The 19,469-nt window shown below is 41.9% G+C and overlaps 1 protein-coding gene across 1 annotated transcript in view; it reads right to left on the bottom strand.

Moving 5' to 3' along the window:
* Nucleotides 1-3,143: 3,143 nt before the first annotated feature.
* The window catches only part of elapor1 (endosome-lysosome associated apoptosis and autophagy regulator 1), a 131,199-nt gene continuing 114,873 nt past the window's right edge, over nucleotides 3,144-19,469 (bottom strand). Inside the window, exons 19-22 of the mRNA XM_078242270.1 lie at nucleotides 18,834-18,960; nucleotides 16,309-16,487; nucleotides 13,149-13,314; nucleotides 3,144-3,886 (exon numbers count right to left, since the gene is read on the bottom strand). Coding sequence (XP_078098396.1) covers nucleotides 3,818-3,886; nucleotides 13,149-13,314; nucleotides 16,309-16,487; nucleotides 18,834-18,960 — 541 coding nt within the window. The 3' untranslated portion in view covers nucleotides 3,144-3,817. The remainder of the gene's footprint in view (nucleotides 3,887-13,148; nucleotides 13,315-16,308; nucleotides 16,488-18,833; nucleotides 18,961-19,469) is intronic.

Here is a 19,469-nt window from a genome sequence, read left to right as displayed (position 1 = left end):
ATATGATCATTTAATCATAATGATAATAGAACCGACCAATAAGTATACAGCACTGAAGATACCAAAGTTTAATATTTGCACAGGATTAAATAACAGAAAATACAACATGTATTCCACCAAATGAAGCGAACATGTGCACATATATTAGTCAAAATTAATATATTTTTAAAGAGATATTTCCACTTGATACAGTGCAGTTTTTTTTTAAACGCTGAATTGCTTCAAGCCAACAGTACTCTGGATGAATATATCAGAAGAATGTAATAATTCCAGTTCGTCCTTCCCACTCGTACATCAAAAGAGATACTAAATCACAGTGGATTTCCTTTCTGGAAACAAATCCATGTTTGGGTTCAAAGCGTTCTGATAATTTTGTGCACAGTACCCTGAACTGCCTGCGCACTAGTTAAGAAATACACAGCAGGCTGATTTAATACAGAAACTGACTGAAGGCGTAGCCATCACTTTCTGTACTTGTAAGTCAAAAATTCAAATGACGAAAGAAGAGCTTTATTTAAATGAAGCATGATATGAAGTCCTTCAGAAATACCTCAGTCTGACAACATCATAACGTGGATTACAATGTAAACCATTTTTAACAATGCGATGCTGTATATTGCTCTTTGCTATATTCGCAGATGAATGCTCAAGTGCTCCTATGGCATTCCCTTGTCTTAATCGAGTCTTCGATACATTTATTACAAGCAAATTCACATCTCCATCAAAATAATGCGAAGAGAAATGTCTTATAAATTGCATGTTCCTTTTCTAAGATTGCTAACAATCATTTCTAAGTTAATCTGTATTTCCGGTTGGCAGTGGACCACGTATGCTAACATTAAACAGATTGAAAATGTGTTTAAAATCTACCACACAAATCTACAAAACAAAGTGGCAAATGTATGTAGATGCACTGATCCTACAATAGAGTTACATCATTAAAAATCCCTGAAAGGTTACATTAGTCTTTTAAAGATAAGTTTTAGCTTTGATATTTTCACATAGTACAACTTGAGATCCAGTCATAACATTGTGCATGGTTGAAAGCAGTTTTGTTGGCAAAGTTAAGTTCCAGAGACATTTTGAAGCTGTGCAGAAACTCCATTATCTTTCTATTGAATTTCCCCTTTAGTTGGGGCCATCTCCAGTGTTCAGGTAATTTCTCTGTCTGCTCAAAGGAGACCATAGTTAACACTGCTAAATGCAGTGCTAAGTTACAATGGCACTGCAGCTCCAGATTGATCTGATACAAATGATTACAGTTTTAATACAAGTACAACATTTAGAATTACTGACTTAATAAACTTGAAATCTTGAAATGGAATCATTTTAGCGCTAAAAATAAAATGTGCAGAATGCTGGCCTGTGGATTTGTCCCATGGCACGGGATGAAAATCTGAGGGCAAGTTAACCAAATCAGGTCCATCCAAACACTGGCACATGGAGTCTGTCATAAAAGTCATTTACCTGTCCTCATAACTATAGAAAGATGTCAGACGAAAACAATTGGTAAGTTAAGGACACACTGTCCAAGTCAGAGGGGATAGGGTACAACCTAAGAGATGAAGCAATTGCAATCATATAGAACCTAAATTATTTTGCTGTCGCCGATTCTCTTGGGCGAACACACGCTCCTGACTCCATAAAAAATATTGGTACCCATGATAGTAATGGACTTTGGCCTTGTTGATCTTTTTAACAGAGTGGAAGAGTCAAGAGAAGCTTCTACTTGTGGATTACATTTTGTAAATGTGCTGTTTATAGAAAGACTCTGGAATCACATCCATGAATGATAATTCACAGTCAGTGATTCTTTTGCCCTCCCGCAGGGGGTTGATGCCCCTTCCAGTTGTTGGCTGAAATGTCGATTGAGCAAATCCGATCCATGAGTTGTTGTACCTATTGCACCAATAAATTGTAAATTACATTGCTCGGCTGCAGATAACAGTTGATAATTAAACTAATGAAGCCTGATTAATTCACAAATTTTGAACTGGTTCTAAGAGTAGGAAAAGTGAATAGGAGCATACGGCTCCTGTATTCAGCAGGCAAAGTTTCCCAGTTCAAAATCAGTAGCGCCCATAGTCAGATGTTCGGCCTTTCTACGAAATCAAAGTAGGAATTGTATAGTCCGAGGCTTGGATTTAAGTGTTTAAATGAACTGTTAATAACGTTAACAGCTCTAATGATGTGTTGCAGTTGCAAACTGCCTGCGGGTAAGAAAGGCTGGATGTCCTCCCCACAGTCAGATCTTATCCTCGATTGCAAAAAGCCAACATAGCTGGAGTTCGGATCCACTGGGACAAAGTTCCGAACTTTCGTGGGTGAAGTATTTTAAAGACTGTTCGGCCGTTTCGAATAACGCTAAGGACGGATTTGAATTGCGTTCAACACAACACCAGTAATTTTAGAAATGAATGTGCTGGTCATAATCACTCCTACCTCTCCCTGATTAATATACTATTCCTTCAGGAATGGTATGCCATTGCTAACGCATGTTGCAGCTGGAAGTCTGAGACATTCCCTCAGGTTGAAAGCAACCTACTAACTTTAAAATTCCACTGCAGCAATTGCTGTGTTTACTGGACAATCTAAGGTCCACTTTAATAAAAAAAAACTCACTTTAAAAATCAATTTCCAAGTGCAAACATTTCTATACAGTAAAATAGCAAATGCTACTTAAGATCAAGACATCTTTAATCGGATCACCACCGGAATAGGATCTTTATGACTACAACTTTTTATAATGCACTCTTTTCCCTTTTTTGCGCCCAAAGACAACATGAAATACAAAGAGTCTCCTGCCTCTGGAATGTGAAAAGAAAATAAATGATAAAATCCAATATTATTGGCCTGAATGGGATAATTCATAAGGGATGGTACTGAGGAGAAACATTTGAGAACAGAGAAGGCTCTTTTTAATATCATGATAAATAAAAGAATTATTCAGCGCCAAACAATAGCCTTCTGGAACTCTGAACATCAGCAAAATAGCCGACAGCTTCACCGATGCATGGTTACTGATGTTCAAAATTATTTAACTCCAGACATGCCAGATCATGAAGGAGCCAAACCTTTTGGGAAATGGAATTGGTGGGGTGGTGGGGGGCGGGGAGGGGTCTACAACCACTGGATATTTTCGATCTTGAAGCAGCTGCAGTGCTACTGCTGAGCATTTGGGTTTTGTTTTACTGGGAATGTGTGCACCGTTGTGCAATGATTGATACAGAGCACGTAAAAGTCAGCAGGGGTCCACCGGCGTGATGAGGGTAAGGTGGTTCGCATTAGAAGGCTTGCTGAAGGCTAGGGAAGAGAGTTAACAACTCTTGTCACTCAACCCTATTCAGATTGTGATCAATTTAAAACCCAATTGGGACTAAACTCATTGGCTTCAGGATTTCTTTAACCAATTTAAAAATACCGCAGTGTTTTCAGCATGTACTTGTGACGTCACGGAGCTGATGAATTTTTATGAAGAACTCAGATCTGTATTAAAATCAATTCTTGCTTAATTCCTGATGCTGGGGCAAGCAAGAAGGGGTTACAAGTGGTCCTATAAGGTGTAGTTATGATTGTCATCAATCCCCAGTCCTCTTAATGATGTGAACATAAATTATACTTTTGAAAGCTTCGTACACAAATGATACAGCAGTAAGGCCATCGTGAGGCAACATTTGTACCATTCATACAAAAGGATCCTCATTTATATTTTACATTCGAATGCTAACTTTTTAATAAACTGTTCTTGGTTCAAATATGTCTCAAAAAGGCCACTTCAGTGAGCTAGTTAACAAAGTAGTGCACGTAAAAGATCATGTTACATGTCCATGTCTGCTGATCCCGAGGAAGATTTCAGTGGGACACAATCAAAACCATCTGGCGTTCTCTGAAATTAGAAAAAAAAATTGCAAAGTATGATATTGAGACAAAGGCCCTGCAACTTAGAACATGACACAAAATTTGTAAAACTGATCACTATTGACCCCCATTCACAAAGCACTAAAGTCCATCTTTCTGCCACTATTCTATCAACACTTACAGCATTATTGAAGATTAAAGCAAAACTTCATGGCCTGTAGCCCTACAAGGTAGAAAATACACCCCTGCATAAAACAAGTTCAGAATACAAAAGGATCCTCATTTATATTTTACATTCGAATGCTAACTTTTTAATAAACTGTTCTTGGTTCAAATATGTCTCAAAAAGGCCACTTCAGTGAGCTAGTTAACAAAGTAGTGCACGTAAAAGATCATATTTAAACAGTTTTCAACACATTCAGAATACATCACGCACTAGATTTTTCAAATCCTCACCCACTCAAGAAATTCACTGGATGAAAAGTCAAGGTTATTTGGCCTATGATTTTCCAATAGATGCTTCCAGTGGCAAGGCACCTTGGTTAGGGTGAAGGCTTGAAAAATCTATTCTCATATCTGAATAATGCAAATGCATTTGTTTAAGCAACTATTACAGAACTCTAACATCTGAAAACATTGTGGGCAGGTTTTACCAGCCACGCTCGTCCCAGGACTGGAAAATTCCGCCTGATGTCAACGGATATTTGCATGGTCCATGTCCCGCCCCACTATGGTTCCCATGGTGGGCGGGATGGGAAAATTCTGCCCTGTGTGTTCCAGGAGGAAACAAAACCAGGTCACTCACCTGGTAGTTTAAGCTAAAAAAAAATCTTTTGAGAACATGCATTAGAATACTCCAAACCATATCACTTGTGTGTCCTAACTGATTCTATTGTGGATTATATTGTGGGTTAAGAATGTAGAGTTTTGGTTTCAGTTTAAGGTGACATGGGGTTGTTAACTTTTGGTTTGGTTTGGTATGTCTGTGTATGTGTGTTTACTAGCCGTGCTTTAACATCTGACCCAGCTGAGGGGCTTTTTGAAGCAAGAAAGCACTGAGCTTGCTATGGAGAAAATTACTGAGGGTGGAGCTATGCTCAAAAAGGAAAAGAGGTGGGATTTGTTTATGTATCTATTATTCGGAAAAAGTAAGTGTAAATCATAGAATTATTGCAGTGCAGAAGGAGGCCATTCAGCCCATCAGGCCTATACCGACAACAATCCCACCCAGTCTCTATACCCATAGGTTCTTGATTAGTAAGGGGATCAAAAGTTATAGGGAAAAGGTGGGAAAATGGGGTTGAAAAACTCATCAGCCATGACTGAATGGCAGAACAGGCTTGATAGGCGAATGGCCCAATTCTGCTCTTGTATCTTATGGTCTTATAACTCCATGTATTTACCCTGTAATCCCCCTGATGTTAATGACAATTTAGCATGACCAAACTACCTAACCTGTACATCTTTGGACTGTGGGAGGGAAACCGGGGCACCCAAAGGAAACTGACGCAGGCAAGGGGAGAATGTGCAAACTCCACACAGACAATGGCCTGAAGCCGGAATTGGACCTGGGTCCCTGACAGTGTGAGGTAGCAGTGATCACCACTGTGCCACCATGCCGCTCAGCTGACCTGGAGACTGCAGACATCCAATCTGTTACGTTTAGCCAGACAACTCAGTTCTTTATGTTTACAGAGGAAAAGAGGGAGTTCTGGAGAATCGGATAGGACCAATGGGAATTGGGTGGGGGATTTCATTAATGGCATATGGCCTGTTTCCCTGGTAGCAATGACCACCCCCTTGGATCTAACCCCATTGTTAGTGAGTTCACCACTCAGATCAGCAGGGCCTAATGGCCCCAGAGCAGTAAAACAACAACTTGTCTGACCTTCAAGGGGGCCTCAGCACAAAGATGCCCTTTCCTGCTCCTTGCAGCCTCAACCTCCTGCTCCTTGCAGCCTCAACAGCGGCCACCTCTGGTAGTGTCATTGTCGAGGTTGCCATGCTGCCAGCCCCATGATTGGGCTGACAGCCCTGACAAGATGGCCACCATGCTCAATCAGATGGAGCTCCCAGCGGCTGTCTCTTAATTGGCCATTGCTAGTAAAACCCTGCCTGAAGTTCCACGGTCTATTTGCATGGGCTTGGGACACACTTTTGATCCAAGCAGCAGGACTACCTAGTTTTTTTTTAGGAAATTCCAGCCCGTTAACTCTGTCTCTCCACAGAAGCTGCCAGACCAGCTGAGTATTTCCAGTAATTTCTGTTTGCATACTCAAGGCTTTAAAGTGGGACTTAAACCTACAACCTTCCAACTCAGCAGTGAGAGAGTGCTAGTAATGAGCCAAGGCTGATGTTAATCTTAAACTAATCCTCAGTGAAGCCGCTCACGCTGCAGGCAAAGTTTAATCAGCCGCACTCAATTTGAGTGAACAATGCATAAAATCTCTGTCTGTAAACATTAGCTGCAAAGATTTTAGTGATATTGTGGTATATTTCTGCAATAGTGAAGCATTTTGATTCCACTATATTATAGCTTCATTTGCAGAACCATACAAAAAAAGTTTTATTCATTAATCACAAGTAGGCTTACATTAACACTGCAAAGAAGTTGGGCGGCCTAGTGGTTAGCACTGCTGCCTCACAGCTCCAGGGACCTGTGTTCGATTCCCGGCTTGGGTCACTGTCTGTGTGGAGTTTGCACGTTCTCCCCGTGTCTGTGTGGGTTTGATCCGGGTGCTCCGGTTTCCTCCCACACTCCAAAGACATACCGGTTAGGTTGATTGGCCATGCTGAATTGCCTCTTGGTGTCCCGGGATGCGTAGGTTAGAGGGATTACTGGGGTAAATATGTTAGGACCTGGGTGGGATTGTTGTCGGTGCAGACCTGATGGGCCGAATGGCCTTCTTCTGCATTGCAGGGTTTCTATGATGCTATTACTGTGAAAATCCCCTAGTCGCCACACTCTGGCACCTGTTCGGGTACACTGAGGGAGAATTTGGCATAGCCAATGCACCTAACATGCACGTCTTTCGGACTGTGGGGGGAAATTGCAGTGTCCAGAGGAAACCCATGCAGAGATGGGGAGAACATGCAAACTCCACACAGACAGTGACCCAAGCCAGGAAGGGAACCCAGGTCTCTGGCGCAGTGAGGCAGCAGTGCTAACCACTGTGCCACCGTGCCGTCCGAAAAAGAGAAACACTATCACATTAATTGGAAAAGAGAAATCAATGGGCGGAATTCTCTGACCTCACCCATGGCCAAGATTCTCCAGTCCTGCTGCTATGAATGGAGATTTGGCTGAACGCCAAATTCTCCATTCTCGCTGGCAGCGACAGTGGGGCGAGCAAGACCGGAGAATTCCGTCAAAATCTCAGAGGAGATTTGTAAAAGCGGTCTGACATGATTTACAGATTTAAGCAAACAGAAAGCATCCAAAAGGATTATAATTTTGAATACTATTCACACTATTTTATCGAATATTGTAGGATTTAAAAAATGCTTATCAGGGTTTATTCAGGAGAAGGTGATGTAGCAGTAATGTCACTAGATTAGTAATCCAGAGGCCCAGGTTTATGTTCTAGGGGACATGAATTCAAATCTCACCACACCAGCTGGTGGAATTTAAATTCATAAAGTCTTGGATTGAAGGCTAGTCTCAGTAATGATGACCTTGAATCCATCATCAATTGTTGCAAAAACTCCATTTGGACCACTAAAGTCCATCAGGAAAAGAAATCTGCCATCCTTATTGGCCTGGTCAAAATGTGACTCCAAATCTGCAGAAATGTGGTTGACTCTTAGCTATCATCAAAAGGTAATCAGGAATGGGCAAAAACTGCTGGTATTGCCAGCAATGTCCACATCCCAAAAAAGAATTAAAAAATAGAATTAATGTATATGCTTTGATTCAGAAAAGCCTCAGGTTAATTTGGAACTATCCGACTCTAACAGTTGTTTAAAAACATTCCCTTGAGTTATGCCAAAATTTTCAGTAATACCGGAATATGACGTCCTCATTCTCCGTTATAGACAGCCTTTCTTTCAGTTTTTTAAGTTTTAAGTTTATTTATTATTGTCACAAGTGGGCTGACATTAACACTGCAATGAAGTTACTGTGAAAATCCCCTAATCGCCACACTCCGGTGCCTGTTTGGGTACATTGGGTACTCCTCTGAAATAATGTCAGACAAAGGGTCATCTAGTCTCAAAATGTTGGCTCTATTCTCTCCCCACAGATTCTGTCAGACCTGCTGAGATTTTCCAGTATGTTCTGAGATTGAGGCGAGATTTGATAAAGGTGTACAGGATTAGAACGGGTTTAGATAAAGTGGACAAGGAGAAACTGTTCCCTTGAGGTAATGGTACAAGAATCAATGGACACAAAAAGGTTTGGGCATGGGGTGCAGGACTATTTTTGCTCAGCAAAGTGGTGATACCTGGAATCTGCTATCCATAAGGATGGAGGAAGCAGAGGCCATCAATAATTTTAAAAGGAATTTGGATGAGCACTTGAGGGACAGGGCTATGTGACTAGGGCAGGAGATTTTAACTGATTGGATGGTTCTACAGAGAACCAGCATTGATTTGATGGGCCAAATTGCCTCCTTTCTGTGCCATAATTGACTGGATTAAATGTTGATGGCCTGATCCCTGCACCACAGTATTAATTTTGGGTGCAAACCTACCTCCACTTAGCCAGCTCACCTTCTTTAATTAATTTGAGGCAGGACTTCTGTCTGTTCCCAAGGAAGTATCCACCTGCTAGTCTGCTGGTCAATTGGAGGCCGGCAGCTCTGTACACACGCAGCGCAGCAGGAGCAGTGGGCACTGATAGTGTTGCAAGTAGGCCAGGGAAGTGGCACTCAGCAATGGATCTGGACATTCAGGTACATCTGGATTCTTGCCTGACAGGACCTGGCGGGGTTGGGGGTGGCTAAGGGACATGTTAATCATGGTAAGGAGGAAAGTGGATGCGGTGAGGCAAAACTGTGAGAAGGAACTTCCAATCAGTGCCGCCTGACCAACAAGTGGCACTGCATTCCCTCTTTGGCTGGCCAGCAGCCCACAGGTTAAACCTGTGAATTGCACAATGAATGCCGATCTCTCCCTCCACCCATTAAATTAGAGCAGCAAAAGGGTGAGGCCTTTAATTGGGCATTGATTGTCCACTGAAGGGCCTCAATTGGGCCATGGACAGGTGATCCACCTGAAATCTCCCCTGACACTTGTGAGGGTATGGCAGGGCAGGAGCGGGCAGGGCTGATGGCATCCCAATTTATAGGTCCACCCGCCTGCTTTCCACCTGCCCATGGATGGTGAAATTCATTTCCATGAAAAGGAAAGAGGTGATTAGAAACAAGAGGTGGGGGTCAAAAAATCACAACAAAGATCTAAGGCATGGTAGTAAAAACTAGAGTTTGTTGTTGCAATATTAAAGTCAGGATTTGTTTTTCCCCAAAGTCACTGCATGGATTTGATGATTGCCAATAGCAAGGACAATTTTCATTGTGAGAGAATTGCCAACTCAAGATCAGTCCCTCACTTGGCTGAATTTTAAATCTGACCTGCATTGATTGCAAAGGGATTAACAGTATGAGGGAAACTAACATTGGAAAAGGCTGTCCAGCTTTTCTGATTTTAAAACAGCACTAATATTAAAGTTGGTAATAGATTGGCTTGTTTGTCCCATCACATGAGTTTGTAAGCTCCAAGGGACTGACAAGAACTATATCAATTACATACTGTCAATAAACCATTTATTTCACTGTCACAGAGAACATGCTTTCACGTTTTAATTTATGAAGCAATTAAACTGTAACTTTTCAATTATAAGTACAGGCTATAAATAATGTGAACCATGAAAGGTAATGTTTGAACCAAGGAAGATATATGAAGAGTTTACAACGAATGTTCACGGCACTGCTGAGTACAGGTGTCCGTGTCTTATTTACATAATTGTACTTGTCAAATAAACTATTCATAGAGGCAATGTTAAATCTTTGTCTTCAGTTGTTTATATGAGGTAATTACAATGTATGTGTGTGGTCTGTTATTGGCTGTACATCTTCCCTTGAACTCAACTTAAACTCTTAGTTCTTATTCACAAATCTTTCCATGGTCTCAGCTCATGTTACTTCTTTTATCTTGTTATCCTTTGACTTCAGTCTCCTGAACAGCTCTCTACCACCCTGCCCCCTTTATTTTTAATGGCAAGGCCTTCAGTCAACCAACTCTTTGGCACTCCTTCCTCAAAACCTCTGACTCACTGCCTCCCTTGTCACTTTTAAAAGCCTTCCCAATATTTCTTGGAACTCCATTGTCTTGGAAATCCAATGTCTTGGAACTCCTTGTCTTTGGAACTCCTTCTCTAAAGCCTCAGACTCACTGCCTCCCTTGTGACTTTTAAGAGCCTTCCCAAAATGTAGCTCTTCAACTAAAATGTTGGTCACTTCACCCAGCACTCGCATAAGGGTTTTCTGCTAGTGGAAACCACTATGCGGTAGCATAGTGGTTAGCACTGCTGCTTCACAGCTCCAGGGACCTGGGTTCGATTCCCGGCTTGGGTCAACTCATTTGCTTGAGTTTGCACATTCTCCTCGTGTCTGCGTGGGTTTCCTCTGGGTGCTCCGGTTTCCTCCCACAGTCCAAAGATGTGCGGGTTAGATTGATTGGCCGTGCTAAAAATTGTGTAGATTAGAGGGATTAACGGGTAAAATATGTAGGGATATGGGGGTAGGGCCTGGGTGTGATTGTGGTCGGTGCAGACTTGATGGGCCGAATGGCCTCTTTCTGTACTGTAGGGTTTCTATGTTTGAAACACGTTAAACCAAGTTTTCTACCTTTAGTTATGCGTGTGACTGTGAGAAGTGAATTTTTATACTTGTTCATGGGATTGAAAAATAATTCTGTCAGAATTTACTGTTGTTCTAAGCATTATAATGTTACAATCGCTGATTAAGATAAGCTGTTGTTTCATCCCTCCCCATTGTTACTGCTTAAAATAAATGGCCATAAATCATTCATTTGATTTTACTGTCATATTTATTTATTTCCTCATCTATTGCTCACCATTGCTATCTAAGTGGAGGACACTGAGCTTCAGTCTAAGATTGTGTTTCCTAGGGAAAAACATTCTTCTATACCAGGATCATGCACATATGAAGGCTAAAAAAAGAATGCAGACAGTCCAAATGTAAAAATGCACATTGACAATGATAGATAGAGCAACAAAAGTATATCAGGAGACATATCAAGGGTTAGCAATGTCACTTAATTACATAGTCCAAAGCCAATTGTTTGAGAGAAAGATAACTATCAGCTATCCAAGTGCATGACTAAGTTGTACTACTCTAAAATATATTTACAATGATCTATGTCATTAATAATGGTGATAAAAATGGGAATAACGCAAGCATCATCACATGATTTAATACACCCTCAGGTCCCCCTTCTTAAAGTTTACCTGTTGTCCGGAAATTATGACAGGACGAAATCTATAATTGGAATATTTCCTGCCGAGAGTATTCATGAGCCAGACAACCAGAAAGATCCTATATTCAAATTTTGACCTACATTGAATTAGTTGTGACTTCAAGCAGCATGTCAATAGGGATATTGGCTGAAATTCTTCTGTCCTGCCAGCTGTGGGAAATGTAAGGGCAAGACAGGAAATTTGGTGGGAATTTCCAGTCTTGAGGCATGTGCAGCCTGAGAATCCTGCCCATTAGTATTGCTCGGGGTGCCCATGAGTCAGGGTAGGGGATACCATCAAGCCAGATTCCTGCTCCAATAATGCCATTTTCACAAATGCATGAGAGTGCATCAGGTTAAGGGCTCACTTATCATGCAGTGCACAGTCAGACAATGTGCTGGCACTGGTTTCTAGGCTAAACATCAAATAGGGGCCAGAGTTTTCCCAAAAAATGACTAAGTGTCATAAGGGCAAGAAAACCGGGGCAATCAGTGCCAGACTGTCCGGTGCACACCGGAACCCAATCGCCTCACACTCAATCATTTTTGGGAGAGTAGTGAGTTTTGCGCCAGTTCTGGGAGGGGCAGGGCATAAACACACCAGTGAGCCTGGCCGTAAAGTGATCGGGCACCATTTTGAAAGGACACCCAATCTCACAGCGCACTGGAAGACCCCCATCCACCCCATCGGTGGCGTCATGTTACCCTATACCCTCCCCGATACAGATTGCTGGCATTGGGGCTCTCCTAATGGGTGCCCTGCCATAGCCCCCCCACCCATCATGGCCCATCCTTTCTTGATTCCCACTCAGGCTTCACCCCCCCCCCCCCACCACTCAGGCTCCAGCCCCACCCATGGCACCGCCCTTGGTGCACTGGCAGTGCCCAAATGGCACAGCCAATGCACCAGGTTGGCATTGCCAAATAGGCACTGCTCAGCTATATCCCTCACCACCTGGGGAATTTAATGGCCTCCTCGCCCCAGCATAACCATCACACCTGGTTTCAGCTAGTGGAAACCAGTAGTGATTCTCGCCACGCTGGAGGGTTGGACGATCCCGGAAGCTGGGAGAATCATGTGTCAAACGGGCGAAGCATATTTAAAGGCTGCACCTTTGTGCCCTTTCTGGGCGAGATCCGGTTTGTGCCAGCAGCAAGGAACTGGGACAATTACAAACAAGTTGGCACCAGGCACAAAATCCATTTTTAGGCCTGCACGCAATTTTCACAGATTGGCATGATCTGTGCCAGGCACGGCGGGGCTGGAAAATCATGGCCATGGTCTGGTGAAAAGGACACTGGAGAAGCAGTTAAAGTCTGTACAACTGTATCCCAATGAGAGATAGGGGTCTTCAATATGAAAGGGGAAAAGAGTGTAGGAACAAAAATAGTGAAACAATGAAAATTAAACACTTAATTAAATGTGTACATTCAACCATTGTAACAGATATATGTAGCTGCATTTAAAGCAGTAATATAGTTTCTGGGTTCAAATTTATGATAACATCGAAACTGGTAAATTAAGTAACATCCGATTATTTTTGTTTTCAACTGTAGAAATCCCATCATTTTCTACATCACAGTTATAAACAGGAGCACTTCCCAAAACTTGGCTTAGTCCTATTCTGTCCCAATGGTAGGAAATTTCAATGAAAGAAATAAAAATATAAGTATTAAGTAATTGCTGTTTGATTGCCTTGTGGTAACTGCTGTTCAATAATTAAATCACAATTTAAGTATAAAATGAAAAATGCATTGTAGCGTTGCTAAACAAACAGTTGCCAGTAGAGTTAAGTCATTGAATACCAACATACCTTAGTGGTAATTGACTTTATCTTGCCAAACAATGATTTTTTGCTCATAAAAATCAAATCATCTTCCAGGTCTTCACCTTCCATTATAGCACAGCTGTCCACTGCTGGCAGTTCACCATCCTTTGCATTGGCATTTATCACCAGTTTGGAGTACTTGTACTCCAGCCTAAACATGTTTCAAATGCAAGTGTGAAATGCATGTAAAAAATCATATTTCAGATAGCTTTTAACACTTATACCACCAAGAATGCTTAACCGTGAGTCAGATCGGAATTTAGACATTTCCCACTGCAGTGTCTTCGAAGAACCCTGAAAGCAAATATTTTATGTAATAACTCAGGAAGCCCGACCAGAAAGGAACAGCATTTATTGTTAAATTTATTTATTCGTCACGCGTAGGCTTACATGAACACTGCAATGAAGTTACTGTGAAAATCCCCTAGTCGCCACACTCCAGTTAAGCCACAAGTCCCGAACAGGACAATAATTCTGCAGACCCTTCCTGGTGTCTGCCTTATGAAGTGCTCAGGTGATGAGTTCCACCTAGCAGGCCATTGCCTGTTACCAAGGGAACTCATATTCAACGAGGCTCACAGGGAGATCCCCATGGAATTCATGGGGGTTATCACAATTGGGAACACCATGCAATCTTTCTGATATCCTATGTAGAATTTTTGGATTGAATAATATTTATTTATTGAACTCTGCGCTATGTTAAAGCATTTTGATTACTGATGTTACCAGCTGTTCAAACCTTCTAATATTTGATATTTAATAATCATGGTAGATATTTTGTTCAATAGTCTATACTATAGAATCATAGAATCTACGGCATGGAGACAGGCCCTTTGGCCCAAACTGGTCCATGCCGACCAAAATGCCCACTTAAGCTAAGCTACACCAGATAATATTTACACAATTGGCTGTATTCAACATTGTTTTTGCCACTACAGGAGCAGATTTTCTACAGCAGTTTCTTATCATGTTGGGTTAGTCCAATCAGGCAATTTTCAGATTATGTGCAAATTTAATGTTAAGATGTTTGTGAGATTTGGGTTTATGACATACTTTAGATGTCTGTACATGAAGAAATCATTCATGGATCAATTCCCAAATCGAAGCCCAAAGGCTTACAACACAGAAGGAAACTACTTGACCCACTGGATTTGTACTGGCTCTTTATTAGAGCCCTCCAAAACTAATTCTTTTGCCCTGCACTTTCCCCAGCCTTATCATTCCCTCTGCTTCAACTATTACCCCAGCTTTTCTTTAAAAAATGCAATAGTCTCTGCTGAAGTCACTCGCTATGACAGAGTATTCTATGCTCGATCAACTTACTGTGTAAAGGGATTTCTCATAACCTCTGGCACAACTCAACAGCAATTTTAAATTTATGACCATTCATTACTGGCCCACAGGTCAAAGGAATTTTCTTTTTCCTGTTCAGTCTGTCAAAAATGTTTAAAATTTTTTAAAGCTTCAATTTAATAACCATTTTTGCTCCATTAGAATCAGTCCCAGTATCTCAAGACTTCTTTTCACTGTAGTCTCCCATTTCTGGTATTATCCTGGGGACTTTACACTGTATGCATCACATGGTTTTAATGGGGCACCCAAAACAGCACACCGTACGATAATAGCGCCTAACGCTCGACTAGTATACTTTGTTTATTTGTTAGTGTCACAAATAGGTTTACATTAACACTGTAATGAAGCTATTGTGAAAATTCCCTATTCGCCACACTACTTGGTGTTTGGGTACATTGGGGGAGAATTTAGTACGGCTAATGCACCCAACCAGCACGTCTTTCGGACTGTGGGAGGAAACCAGAGCACCCGTAGGAAACCCACACCGTCACAGGGAGAACGTGCAGACTCCACCCAGACAGTGACCCAGGCTGGGCATTGAATCCGAGTCCCTAGCACTGAGAGGCAGCAGTGCTAACCACTATGCCATCCCAACGCATCCCCCCCTCCGCAACCGTGTAATTTATCATTATATTATTCCTCTTGTACTCTGTGCCCCTCTTTAAAAGACACACTTTTGTCTTAATCTGCCTGCATTCACATTTTCAAATAAGTATGTATTTTACACCACCAGCTCTGCATATTCTTTGTTTTTCCTACAAGCTTTATCCTTCCAATTCCTTAAATATGGCTAATATTTTGTGCCTCATCAATTTCAAATTTGAAGATACCCCAATGAGATCATTGGGGACCACCTCTTTTCTTGTCTCATTCAACTTTGCCCTTTTTCTAGTCCAGCATTTTATCGTATACTCTTCTATTAACCCAGCTATGCTTTGACCACAATTTCTCAATTGCTTATCCCACATCATTTCCCATAACAAAATATGCACTTGTTGGACTAAAAATAGATTGATATAGGAATAAGCCATTCATGTGTTCCAAAAAGTATTTTCCATTTTCAGCATATATATTACCTTTATTCAAGTACACCTTGAGACAGTTAAACCACCCAATATTACTTTCCTGTCCTTGCCTCGTAGTCTGAACAAATCTATCCCTTCTAATTGCCATTGTTTGGAAGCCTGCAAGAAAATTGTTCTTTTATCTTCACTTTCCTTAACTCCAATGCGATGGAATTTTACCAGCTCACCGCACCCATTGATCAGCATGGCAAGCCAGGAAAATAGAGCGACAGAGCAAAAATCCAATTCGCGACTGACTTCATGCCCAGAAAGGGCGTGAAGCTCATTACCATAAGAGTGCCTGGTTCTCCATACAAATATTGAGTCCAGCAGGGCTGCCTCCACCCCTCCCCCCGCCCCCCCACTTTCCAGATGCTTCTGCAATGTGACATCACACTGACGAGAATCGCTATTGCTCTGCAGTAGTGGAGACCAAGTGCCTTGGCTATGCCAAGGGGATCGGAGGGCATTGAAGCCCCCGCGCGGTCGGGAGCATGCGGGGGCAGTGCCCATCAGGTCTCTTGGTTCACCAGCAGATCAGAGGGCTTGGTGAAATGCCACCGCGTGCTCTGCAGCTGACTTCACCAACGTAGGCTCACCGAAAAGACCGGTGCTGAGGTCTCCCATTTTCATGCTGTTGTGACATTTGATGTTTCTGGGAAATTCCACCCTCTATCTCTGAAGACATTTGACTGAAACTTCCTATACAGTAATGCTCAGTTACTCACTTCTGATTTTTCTTATAAAAGTAGCATGTTGTGACAATTAATAAGCAGGCTGTAATTGTCCCTGTGATTATTCCAATCTTCAAGAAGAAGTCTATAGTCTTGCATGTTGTCACCTTTTGGTCTGGCAGTGTGACACCTTCTTTACAAAATTTTGGCTCTGACCACACATGAGTTGTTCTCTGCAGGCAAAGATGGCAAGCAGCAGGTATTAGTATTGTTTATGTTATCATTGCAATCTCAATAACTTATCAATTTCTGTTTGTATTACATTTAGGCTCCTATCGTGTTTCTCACTTCAGGGCAGCATTCTCGATGTATCCGCTTGACATTTTCTATTGTCTTTTCTAAGTCGACAAGGGTCTTTCTGAGTGCTATTGGCAACTGTGCCCAAATTTGACAGAAATTTGTGTCTATGACAACTAGGAACTGGATTGATGTACACAAACTAATTTCACATGTGCTTCTTTCAACCTGAAGATCTTTTTTTTTGTCTGACAAGTTGATATATGATTTTAACTCTGGAATCAGAGGTGAAAAAAATCTGTGTCCAACCCTGAACTCATCGAGGCAAGTGGAGAATATTCCATTCCAATCCTGACTTGGGCCTTGTAGATGGTGGACAGGCTTTGGGGAGTCGGGAGGTGAGTTACTCTCCACAGAATTCCTAGCATCTGACCTGCTCTTGCAGCCACAGTATTTATATAAGAACATAAAAACTAGGAGCAGGAGTAGGCCATTTGGCCCCTCAAGCCTGCTCCGCCATTCAATAAGATCATGGCTGATTTGGCTGGTCCAGTTCAGTTTCTGGTCAATGGTAATCCACAGGATGTTGATAGCGGGGGATTCAATGATAGTAGCGCCTCTTTAAAATATTATGTTGGGCATAGGGCAAATATTGTCTCTTCAAAATATTATGTTCTGATAATAGGATAGTGCAGTCTAAGTGTTTGGACAGCACACGTGACATTCAGTCACCATATTAAATAGGCGGTTCATGGGAGGCCTAGTCAGCAGGCTGGTTCCTTCACATTCAGATCATTGTAGTGAATGGCTGCTCTCTTTCCTTTAAGCTGTGCTATCATACAAGTCAACGTGAACTGCTGCCTATTAGCGTCTGGCCAAGGACCTGTCATTGTTCATAAGAGCTGTTTCAACTGGCCCTGATATCCCTCGGAATTAGCAGGTGCTGAATGAGGAGAATTTACACTTCCACTCATAGAAACAAACAAAATACATAAAATAAAAGATGAATACCCTGGCTAAATAAACCACAACCGCCACTTCATCAGGACCCAAGAGTGCCTCAGCATTTTGCCACAACAAAATTATTCTGTCCAATTCCAAATGATATTGGATATGTCGGGCGCAATTTTCACAGGAAGACCTGACAGAACGCACCCCTCTCCTGCAATGAGATTGAGAAGCCAGTTCCAGAAAGAGGGGAGCCTTGTCAGTGACGGTCAAACTGCTCTTTTGTCTCTTTATGCTTCAGGCCTTTCCACATAAGATGAAAGGAAATAGGAGCAGGAGTAGGCCATTTGACCCTTCAACCTGCCCCACCATTAAATTGGATCATGGCTGATGTGAGTTTGGGCTTAACTCCACTTTCTACTTGCTCCCCCAACCCCCATAATCCTTGACCTACTTATAAATCAAAAATATGTCTAACACAGCCTTGTATATATTCAATGGTCCAGCCTCCAATGCTCTCTGGAGAAGATTTCAAAGACTAGTGACCCTATGAGAGAAAATAAATTCTCCTCATTTCAATGTTAAATGAAAGATAATTTATTTTTAAACTCTGCCTTTGGTTGTATATTTCCCTCAAGAAGGGAAACACCTTTTTTTTTCATTTGTGGGACATGGGCATCGCTGACTGGCCAACATTTTTTGCTCATCCCTACTTGCCCTTGTTCAGAAGGCAGTTGAGAGTCAACCACATTGCTGTGGCTCTGGAGCCACATGTAGGCCAGACCAGGTAAGGATGGCAGATTTCCTTTCCTAAAGGACATAGTGAACCAGATGGGTTTTTCTGACAATCGACAATGGTTTCATGGTCATCAGTAGATTCTTAATTCCAGATTTTCTTTTATTGAATTCAAATTCCACCATCTGCTGTGGTGGGATTCGAACCCGGGTCCCCAGAACATTAGCTGAGTTTCTGGATTAATAGTCTAGCGATAACAACAATAGATCATTGCCTGCCCACCTTCTTAACATTTCTCTTGTCAAATCCCCTTAGAATCTTAGAATCTTGGAGGGGAACTTGCAGGTGGTGATGTTCCCATGTATCTGCTGTCCTTGTCCTTCTAGATAGAAGTGGTCCTGGTTTGGAAGGTGCTAAAAATCTGAGAGCTTCACCAAAGATCCTTAGATCCTTACCCATTTTTCCTGGTGCTTATTGATTGGACATCACCAATCAGAAAATCTTCCCTTGTATGTGTTTCTGAGAGAATTCAGTGTTTACAGGTTAGCGATTGGTATTTTAACTCATTGACAATGACAGATCAATTCTACTTTGATACCTGAATTCCATTAATACATGCTCCCACTATCATGTGGTAATCACTGTTTGAACAAAGAGGACAGGCCTCCGCTGTTTCCCACAGGAAGTGAAAGATACATCCGTCACATGTTCCTTCCTGACATTTTCTGTAACATGATAAAATTGTCAGAGTAAACATTAAGAAAAATATTTGATACAAGGTGAAATGTGACAATTTTCACCCACAAGAAAGCTAGTTTATTTGGCAACACCACCAGAGCTTCTATTTTCAATTAATTTACGAGATATGGGTGTTGCTGGCTAGGCCACATTTATTGCCCATCCCTATTTGCCATTGAGAAGATGATTGTGTGCTGCCTCTTTGAACCGCTGCAGTCTCTGTGCTGTCGGGACACCCAAAGTGCTGTTAGGGAGCAAATTCCAGGATTTTGACAAAGTGACAGTGAAGGAACGGCGATATATTTTCAAGTCAGGATGGTGAGTGACTTGGAGGAGATCTTCCAGATTGTGGTGCTATTTCCATGTGTCTGCTGCCCTTATCCTGCTAGATGGTGCTGGTTGTGGGTTTGGAAGGTGCTGCCTGAGGAGCTTTAGTGAGTTCCTGCAATGCATCTTGTAGGTGGTATACACGGCCGTAACTGTTCTTGATTTGTTT

This window comes from Mustelus asterias, chromosome 25, assembly GCF_964213995.1.
Source record: "Mustelus asterias chromosome 25, sMusAst1.hap1.1, whole genome shotgun sequence".
Classification (NCBI taxonomy): Eukaryota; Metazoa; Chordata; class Chondrichthyes; order Carcharhiniformes; family Triakidae; genus Mustelus; species Mustelus asterias.
This window is presented reverse-complemented; position numbering and strand designations above follow the sequence as displayed.